The sequence below is a fragment of the Nannospalax galili genome, unplaced genomic scaffold (genome assembly GCF_000622305.1).
Source record: "Nannospalax galili isolate Female #2095 unplaced genomic scaffold, S.galili_v1.0 scaffold1077, whole genome shotgun sequence".
Classification (NCBI taxonomy): domain Eukaryota; kingdom Metazoa; phylum Chordata; class Mammalia; order Rodentia; family Spalacidae; genus Nannospalax; species Nannospalax galili.
The window spans coordinates 1,112,924-1,123,174 of NW_008340429.1; the positions used below are offsets into that span (position 1 = coordinate 1,112,924).

General features: G+C 40.2%; 1 protein-coding gene across 3 annotated transcripts; it reads left to right on the forward strand.

Moving 5' to 3' along the window:
- Positions 1 to 556: 556 nt before the first annotated feature.
- LOC115070749 (protocadherin gamma-A1-like) lies at positions 557 to 7,088 on the forward strand. 3 transcript variants are annotated; one of them, XM_029564685.1, is made up of 3 exons: positions 895 to 1,004; positions 1,199 to 3,217; positions 3,358 to 4,585. In XM_029564685.1, exons 2-3 carry the CDS (start codon positions 1,220 to 1,222, stop codon positions 3,427 to 3,429), a joined length of 2,070 nt encoding a protein of 689 aa, XP_029420545.1. In that variant the 5' UTR covers positions 895 to 1,004; positions 1,199 to 1,219; the 3' UTR covers positions 3,430 to 4,585. The 3 variants fall into 3 exon arrangements, with proteins under 3 accessions (XP_029420544.1, XP_029420543.1, XP_029420545.1); XM_029564684.1 differs by lacking the exon at positions 3,358 to 4,585 and adding an exon at positions 7,043 to 7,088 and having other exon boundaries at positions 557 to 3,217; XM_029564683.1 differs by having other exon boundaries at positions 557 to 3,217.
- The last annotated feature ends 3,163 nt before the right edge of the window (positions 7,089 to 10,251 follow it).

Here is a 10,251-nt window from a genome sequence, read left to right on the forward strand (position 1 = left end):
GAAATAATAATAAGGATAACATAGCCTTGGAAATTTGGGGGTTTCTGACAAATATTCAGAATACAGTGGAAAAGAAATGGAGGGGTCCAGTTTCTGAAAGTCTAGCCAACAATCCAAAAGTTCCCATGCCCCCTTTTTTTTCATACTCCAAACTGTTCTGTGTGGCCTCAAATTATCAAATGGCCAGACTATACAACAGAAAAAAATAAAGGGATGATTTCCCCTTCTGTGACTAGATAGCTCTTAACTACTATTCCCTGGATAACAGACTGGGAAACTGAGAACTTGGAATGCTGGGGTTCTGCAGCATCTTGTAATTTAACCACATTCAGATACCTGTAAGGAAATGAACATGCCTTCTTCTTCTTTACAAAATGTACATTCATGCTTACATAAAATATATACATGCATGCATGTATATACATATTATTGTAGAGGAACTATTTCCCTGAGAGTACCAGGAAAGGATCAGGTTAAATTTTTCAGGGAGTGCAGTTACTTCTTAGAACTCTGGGCGCCGCTGTTCACCAATCTGGGCGATACGTGCACTACACAATACGCCCAGTTATTTATTTTAAAAAAAAAAAAAAAAAAAAAAAAACACCACCCTGTGACTTGTGACTCTTAGAATATCACCCCTGCTAGGCTAAAAATGTCTACCTGAGCTACCCAACCGTATTTGTGGACAACTCTCGGCTGCAGTTATCTTGAATACTGAGTTAATGTAGGCTCTGGGAAACCAGAGAAACAATAACCTTGGTAACAGACTGAAAGAAAAATAGGAAACCAGAGAGCAATGGCGATTCCAGCGAAGCTGACTGGCTCTGGCCGGCTGATACTGCTGTACCTTTCCCTGGAGCTACTACTGGAAGCCAGGGCTGGGAGTATCCTCTACTCAGTGCCAGAAGAGACTGACAAAGGCTCCTTCGTAGGCGACGTTGCTAAGGACCTGGGGCTGGAGCCCCGCGAGCTGGCGGAGCGCAGAGTCCGCATCGTCTCCAGAGGTAGGTCGCAGCTTTTCTCTCTGAACCCGCGGAGCGGCAGCCTGGTCACTGCGGGCAGGATAGACCGCGAGGAGCTCTGTCTTCAGAGCGCGCGGTGCGTAGTGAGTTTTAACATCCTTGTTGAGGGTGAAATGAAGCTTTTCCCTATCGAAGTGGAAATAATCGATATTAATGACAACACTCCACAATTTCAGTTAGAAGAACTGGAATTTAAAATGAATGAAATAACGACTCCAGGTACCAGAATCCCTCTGCCTTTTGGCCAAGACTATGATGTGGGTATCAACTCTCTCCAGAGCTACCAGCTCAGCTCCAACCCTCACTTCTTCCTGGATGTACAACAAGGACCCAATGGGCCCCAACAACCAGAGATGGTCCTGCAGAGTCCTCTAGACAGAGAGAAAGAAGCTGCCCACCACCTTGTCCTCACTGCCTCTGATGGGGGCAACCCAGTCCGTTCAGGGACCCTCCTCATTCATGTTCAGGTGGTAGATGCAAATGATAACCCTCCAGCTTTTACTCGGTCAGAATACCACACGAGTGTCCCTGAGAATGTTCCATTGGGCACTCGGCTGCTCGTGGTGAATGCCACTGACCCGGATGAGGGAGCCAATGGTGAAGTAACATATTCTTTTCACAATATAGACCACAACGTAGCCCGGATATTTCAGTTGGATTCTTACACCGGAGAAATAGCAAATAAACAATCTCTGGATTTTGAAGAATACAAAGTTTATCCAATGGAAATTCAAGCTCAAGATGGTGCTGGGCTCATGGCCAGAGCTAAAGTGCTGATCGAAGTTTTGGATGTTAATGATAATGCCCCAGAAGTAAGCATCACCTCTGTCACCACTGCAGTCCCAGAAAACTTTCCTCCTGGGGCCATAATTGCTCTTATCAGTGTACATGATCAGGACTCTGGAGACAATGGACGCACCACATGTTCCATTCCTGGAAATATACCCTTTAAGTTGGAAAAATTAGTAGATAATTTTTACCGCTTAATAACAGAAAGAACACTGGACAGAGAACATACCTCTGGGTATAACATCACAGTAACAGCAACAGATCAAGGGACTCTGTCTCTATCTACCCAAACTCACATCTCACTGCTAGTGACAGATATCAATGACAACCCCCCAGTTTTTGAACAGGACTCCTACTCTGTCTACATTCCTGAAAATAACCCCAGAGGGGCCTCCATCTTCTCAGTAAAGGCCCAGGATGCTGACCACCATGAGAATGCACAAGTAACTTACTCCCTGGTGGAAGACATTATTCAAGGGGTACCCTTGTCTTCTTACTTCTCCATCAACTCAGACACCGGAGTCCTCTATGCATTACAATCATTTGACTATGAGCAGTTTCAAAATTTGCAGCTAAGAGTGATGGCTCATGATAGCGGGAACCCAAGACTCAGCAGCAATGTATCTCTGAGCCTGTTCATGCTAGATCAGAATGACAATGCCCCAGAGATCCTGTATCCGACTTTCCCTACTGATGGCTCCACTGGTGTGGAACTAGCACCTCGTTCTGCAGAGCCTGGATACCTAGTGACCAAGGTGGTGGCAGTGGACAGAGACTCAGGACAGAATGCCTGGCTGTCCTACCGCCTGCTCAAGGCCAGTGAGCCAGGGCTTTTCTTGGTAGGGCTGCACACAGGAGAGGTGCGCACAGCCCGGGCCCTTCTGGACAGAGATGTACTCAAGCAGAGTCTGGTGGTGGCTGTGCAGGACCATGGCCAGCCTCCTCTCTCAGCCACTGTAACTCTCACCATAGCAGTGGCTGATAGCATCCCTGATATCCTGGCTGACCTGGGCAGCATCAGAACCCCTGGCAACCCCCAAGATTTGAACCTTACACTCTATCTGGTGGTGGCAGTGGCCGCGGTCTCCTGCATCTTCCTGGTCTTTGTCATTGTGCTGCTGGTGCTCAAACTGAGGCACTGGCACTCCTCACGCTTGCTCCAGACAGCCACAAATGGGCTAGCTGGCCTGCAGGCCACAAATTTGGTAGGGGTTGATGGGGTGCACGCTTTTCTACAGACCTATTCCCACGAGATCTCACTCACTGCAGATTCTCGAAAGAGCCACCTGATCTTCCCACAGCCCAACTATGCAGACACACTCATCAGCCAGGAGAGCTGTGAGAAAAAGGAGTTTCTGTCCGCACCACAGTTTCTACTTGAAGATAAAGAGGAAATATTTTCTCAGGTAAATTTGTAATGAATTTATAAGCTATATCAATGAAAATAATTCATGGTTTTACATACTTGCTTTTACTATTTGCTGTAAAGAGTTCTACTTCATTATACCCTTGTAGTGGTTGGAGGGTGTTTATTTTTGTTTTGTAGGCCTCGTGCATGCTATGCAAGTGCTCTACTAATTTTAAGATGGCATGGTCTGGCCTTAAACTCACTTTGTAACCCACAATGGCATTGAATTTGAAGTCCTCCTACCTTCACCTTCTGGAATGCTGGAATCAGAGGCATCCAGCCACGATACGGGTGGCCTGCTCTTGTAGATTGCTATTGGAAGTCCGGGGAGGATGTAACACAACTATAAATCCAGCACTCTATCTCAAAAAAGGATGGAACTCTTTGGAAAGGAGTCTTTAACCACAGTGTGAGTGGTGAGGATGAAAATTAATGTGTAAAGCCCTATATTTTTTAGGGATGAGCACCGCATTAGAAACAAAGAAATCTGGTTTCTATTTCTTGTCTCTGCCCAAATTGTTTCATTGTTCTAGCTGACTGTCTTCTCAGAAGAGAGAGGTGAGGATCATCTGAACTCGTAATTTGTAGTTGTATCAATACAAAATGATAGTAGTTTATAGGACCTGTGATTTTTCATTATTGACCATATTAGTTCTTTCTTTAATCTATTATTTATGAGATATTCTATGTATGCTTAAAATTTATCTCTTTAAGTAATAAAGTATGAAATTAAGGAAAACATGAACAGAAATTTATCAGGCAACTTGAAACATAGTTTTGAAGCTTCCCTGCTTTTACATTATACATATAATGAAAATTACAAACAAAAGCAATTTTTACTCCATGTTAATGAGTGTTAACTCTTCATAAGGGGAACTGTTCTGAGAAAATAAGTCCATGCCTTGATAAACTCACTCTGCTCCAGTAAATTGCAATAACACATAAAATATAAAAAGAGAAAATCATAAGAACAGTAAAGTATAAATAGAAGATAAACATCCAAACAGACATGCAACAGACCAGAAAGTGTAAGCTGGTCTAAAGCTACATAGACAGGATTGAAGGCCAGCAATGGGACAAAACCGCCTCATTCTAGATAAGGAGCCTGCAATAGGTTTACTGTTTGAATTCAAAGCCACCAATGAGAACCATCAGCTACTTAAAAATCAAGGAGTTGCATGAAATCTTCCCTGCTAGTTTCTGTAATCATACCTTGTTGCAAGCTGAAGACCAAGAAGGATAGATAAACAGATGTGGTCAACACAAGGTCAGTCAGATATGAGCTGTGCTATCCAGATTATCACTGTCACATAGCATTTAATGTGACATTTAAAAAACCTAGTTATTGTCTGGGACTTGGGGTTAAAAATAGTGTCGGGTTTTGTTTGCTGTTGTTGTTGTTGTTATTTTTGTTTTTGTCTTTTTGAAACAGGGTCTCCTTGTAGCCCCAGCTGTCCTGGAACTCACTATGTAGACCAGGCTGGCCTCAAACTCACAAAGATCCACCTATCTCTGCCTCCCAAATGCTGGGATTAAAGGCGAGCGCCACCACGCCCGGCAGAAATAGTGTTTTTGACAGGGTTTCACTATGTTCCCAGGTTCCTTTGAAACTTGCTGTAGGACAGGCTGACCTCTAGCTTGTGATCTTCTCAAACTTCTGAATGAGACAGGAGGATAAGGAGTTTGCGGCTTTATATCCAGTTTGAGGCCATCCTGGGATATATGAGACCCTGTCTGAAAAAAAATAGATCGAGCTCAGGAGAGAAAAAGAAAAGGTGGACTGGATGAGGGAAAAAAAAAAAAACATTAAAACAAAACCATCTTCAACTTAAAATAAATGCACAAGCCTAAATTTCAAGACTCATTGTCTTCCTGGAACTTTTTATGGTTACAAATTAGAAATGTTCTATCAACAGATTGTAAGTTGTCATTATTTTTTAAAATAGTATGCTTTTTTACTATTCTTGTTTTATGTGTATGAGTATATTGCCTACATGTATGTAAGTGCACCTGTATCATACAGTGGCTGAGGAGATCAGAAGAGGGCATCAAATCCTGTGGAACTGGAGTTATGGACAGTTGTTATCCACCATGCAGATGCTAGGAACTGAACCTGAGTCCTCTGCAAGAGCAGCCAGTGCTCTTAACTGCTGAGCCATCTCCCTAGTCCCTTAAATAGTATGAGTTTTTTACTCTGATAGCATTTTTTAAAATATTTTATTTATTATTTTTATTTTATGTGTATGTGTGTATTGCCTGCATGTATGTGAGTGCACCCATGTCATGCAGTGCTGCAGAGGTCAGAAGAGGCTTTCGGATTCCCCTGGAACTGGAATTAAGGATGGTTTGTAGCCACCATGTGGGTGCTGGGAATTGAACCCAGGTCCTCTGTAAGAGCAGTCAGTGCTCTTAACTGTTGAGCTATCTCTCCAGGCCCTACTCTGATAGCATTTTAAGAATTTTTCTCATTATTGCTGTATGTCTATTGGATTTTTATTTTCTTGGGACCAAAATTATACTCTCAAGTAGTAAGTTACTTCAATTCAGTATTTTCTTCATTCTTCTAATTTAAAATTTTCTTTTGTGAATACAGAAATGAGCTACACTTACTAATTAGTGTATTAATTGATTTTAAAATCTATATCCTGTTGACAAGGTAGATGCTTAAAATAAATTTATACTGAAGTATTGAAATCAAGGATTAATGTACACACACAAAAGAAAACAGTTTATAAAATATTAATATAACAACAAAGAAGTATTTAAGGCAACAAACATTAATTATAAATTTGAGAAGTAGGGCTAGAGAAATGCCTCAGCGGTTAAGAACACTGGTTGTTCTTGCAAAAGACCCGGGTTTGAATCCCAGCACCCACATAGCAGCTAACAACTGTCCGTAACTCCAGTTCCAGGGGATCTGACAGCCTCTTCTGTCCTCCGCAGGCATTGCACAACACAGGTGCACTTACCTACATGCAGGCAATACACACATACACATAAAATAAAAATAATAAAGGGGCTGAAGAGATGGCTCAGTGATTAAGAGCACTGACTGCTCTTGTAGAAGACCTGGATTCGATTCCCAGCACCCACATGGTGGCTACGAACCGTCCTTAACTGAAGTTCCAGGGGAATCTGAAGCCTTCTTCTGACCTCCACAGCATTGCATGACATGGGTGCACTCACATACATGCAGGCAATACACTCATACACATAAAATAAGTAAAATAAAAATAAATAAAATATTTTTTAAGTAATAATAAATAAAATATGTTTAAAAATTTGAGAAATGGGGGCTGAAGAGATGGCTCAGTGGTTAAGAACACTGGCTGTTCTTGCAGAAGACGGTTTTGAATCCTAGCACCCACATGGCAGCTAACAACGATCTGTAACTCCAGTTCCAGGGGATCCAACAGCCTCTTCTGTCCTCCACGGGCATTGCATGACATATATGCACACATATATGAGTAAATTTACAAAGGTGTGTACGAGTGTGTGCACGCACGTGTGTGTGTTTGTGTGTGTTATATTTGAGATAGGCTCTTGTTATATAGCCAAGGCTAACCTTGAACCTGCTATCCTCCTGCCTCAGTCTCTCAAATGCTGTATAATTTCTTCATAAAGCAAACAAAATGATTTACAATGAATGATAACAAAATAAGGCTATAAAATTTTGAAATGCAAACAAGAAGACTTTTGCCAATTAAGCAATAAGCAGACAATAGACGTCATATAATACAAAAGAGAGAAAATGAGAATTCTGTCAAGACAAATATTGGCTAGGCAAATGCTTGACTAAAATTCTTTTTTCTAAAAATCCTAGGAGAAAATCTGAAATTCTGAACAAAGACACAAGCCTGGAAAGGGGGAAAGAGACTGAGAAATTATAAAACAACTTGGTATGAAACAAGAATCATAAATAAGTAAAATATATATATATATATATGAAAGCCAGATATTGTCAAAGACAAAAACAAACAAAAATAACATTAATAAATCTTCCAGGAATTGTAATGAGACATGCTGAGCATTTATTTAATAAGACCAACAAGCATCAGAAAGATGCTGATGAAAATTTTTTAGTTTTTTGTGCTTTTGCTTTTGTTCTGAGCTGGAGATTGAACCCAGGGCCTCACACATACTCATCCAGTGAGCTACATTCCCAAACTTTTAAAGCAAACTTTTGAAAAAGCCAACTAGAGCTGGAAGTGTCACTCAGCGGTTTATCACTTACCTATTATGCTTGAGTCCCTGGGTTTGATTTATTGCAAAAACAAAGTAGAGACTCTATTAGAAAACACAGTGACATTATATAGTTTCCAATCAATATTTCATCTGTGTTCTCAAAGGAATGGATGAAAATAATAATGAAAAAAGTTCAATGTGGAAGAGCTAAAATGCAAAATACCGACATACAGCCTGGGGCTGTAAAGATGGTTCAACATTTAAAATGCTTGCTCAGCAAGCAAGAGGCCTGGAATTGGGATCCCTGTCCCATGTAAATGCTGGGTAAGCATAGAGCCTTGCCTGTAATTCCAGCTTCAGAGACAGATGAGAATCCCCTGAGCAAGCTCGCTAAGGAGACTAGCATATTGGCAACTCTGGGTTTGGCTGAGAGACCCTGCTTCAAAAGAATAAACTGGAAATCAATCAAGGAAAACACCTGAAGTCAACCACAGGCTCCCACAGACATTCACATGCATGTATACCCACACACATGTGAACACAAATACACACATATGCAAAAAGATAAGGTAGACAGTAGTGGATGAAGACACTCCATAGCAACCTCTGACCTTTCCACACATGCACACACCCACATAAACACATACACTTTATAGCACACACAAATACACAAAAAAGATTATTAAAGATTAAAAACAATATGCTTATTTCAGTAGAATAAGCATAAGTTTGCTAAAAGGGTAGAATCATAAGCTGAATCAGCTTATGATTCTACCCTTTTAGCAAACTAAGAAAAGAGGAAAGCTTCCTTAGTATAATCAGCTGATATTAAAAACTCATAGAACTACTTGAAATTATCTACATATTCACTGAAATCCCTCTCAAAACTCTAATAATGGGACTTTTGAAAGAAATAGGAAAATCCATCCTGAAGTTCATATGGAATCTCAAGGGATACCGCCCCCCCCCCGCAAGCATACAAAACAACCTTGAAAAATAACAACATTGGAAGTCTCATACTCACTAATTTCAAAGCTTACTACAAATGTACAAAAATCAAAGAATGTAGTACTGGCATAAAGTCAGACATGTAGACCAGTAGAATAGAATCCAGAAATGAACCCTCACATATGGGATTAAATTTTCCACAAGGATGCCAAGATAGAAACAAAAATTAACCCAAAAGTGACCAAACACTTAAGCATATAAGAGCTTAAATGTAAAGTTCTTAGAAGAAAATATAAAGAAAACTTCACAGGGTTGGATTGACAACAATTTCTTAGATATGACATCAAAATCACAAATACCAAGAGAAAAAGTAGGTAAGTTAGACCATATCAAAATTAAAAACTTTTGTATATTAAATGACAGTATCAAAAGAGCAAAAGGAATGGAATGGGAAAAAATATTTCTAAATCATTTAAACTGATGTCCTGAAAATGTAAGTAACTCTTACAAATCAGCAACAACAACAAAAAAGAACCAGATTTTAAAATTAGAAGACTTGAAATAGATAGTCCTTCACAGATGACATGCAAAAAGCCAAAAGCACATGAGAGGATTTCTGACATCAAAACCATAATGAAATACCATTTTTACTTGTTTTGATGGCTATTGCTTTAAAAAATAAAATATAACAAATATTGGTAAGGATGTGGAGAAACCAGAACCCTTCTGTATTGCCGACGGTAATGAAAAATGACACCACTATTGTGGATTTCTCAAAATGTAAACATAATTACCATATACTCCGACAACTCTACTTTGGGGAATATGCACAAAATAAGTGAGCACAGGGACTTGTAGATATACTTGTCTGTGCAACCATGTTCATAGCATCATTCACAATAGCCAAAAGGCGGAAGCAACTCAAATGTCCATTGACAGATGAATAAACAAAAGATGATATACATACATGACATTAAGCCTCCAAAAAGAGGGGAATTTTGACAGAAACATGAATGAATACCAAAGAAATTGTACTAAGTAAAATACTATAGTCAGAAAAGTACAAGTACTGTATGGCTCTTCTTATGCAAAATTCCTAGATTGGTCACATTCAAAATGATAGTTATAAAATTCTTGGGAGGAGAGGAATGTGGAGTTAGTGTTTAATAAGTTCAGATTTTCAGTTAGGGAGGATGAAATGGTTCCGGCGGTGGACAGTGATGAGGGTTACTCAGTAATGTAATGTGAATGAAATGCCACAAAACAGAAAACAAAAGTATCAAAATATGATACTTTATTATGTGTATTTACCATGATTTTTAAGGGGAAACAAAAGTCCAGCTGGGCTGGGAGTGCATTCATGCTATCCCAGCACTTGGTAGGCTGAGGCAGGCAGACTATCAAAAGTTCATGGTCAACTTGGCAACTTGGGCTACATAACAAGACCCTGTCTCAAAAAAGGGGGGGGTTTAGAAAGATGACTCAGTGGTTAAGAGCACTGACTGCTCTTGCAGAGGACCTAGGTTCAAATCTCAGCACCCACATGGCGGCTAACAACCATCTGTAACTTGAGTTCCAGGGTATCTGACATCCTCTTCTCATCTCCTCAGGCATTGCATGACATGGATGCTCCTTCCTACATGCAAGCAATACACTTATACACATTAAAAAAATAATAATAGGGGCTGGAGAGATGGCTCAGTGGTTAAGAACACTGGTTGTTCTTGAAGAAGACCTCAGTTCGAATCCCAGCACCCACATGGCAGCTAACAACTGCCTATAACTCCGATTCCAGGGGATTCGATACCCTTTTCTGAGCACTGCATGAAACAGGTGCACTTACATACATGCAGACACTCATACACATGAGATAAAAATAATAAATATTTTAAAGTGTGT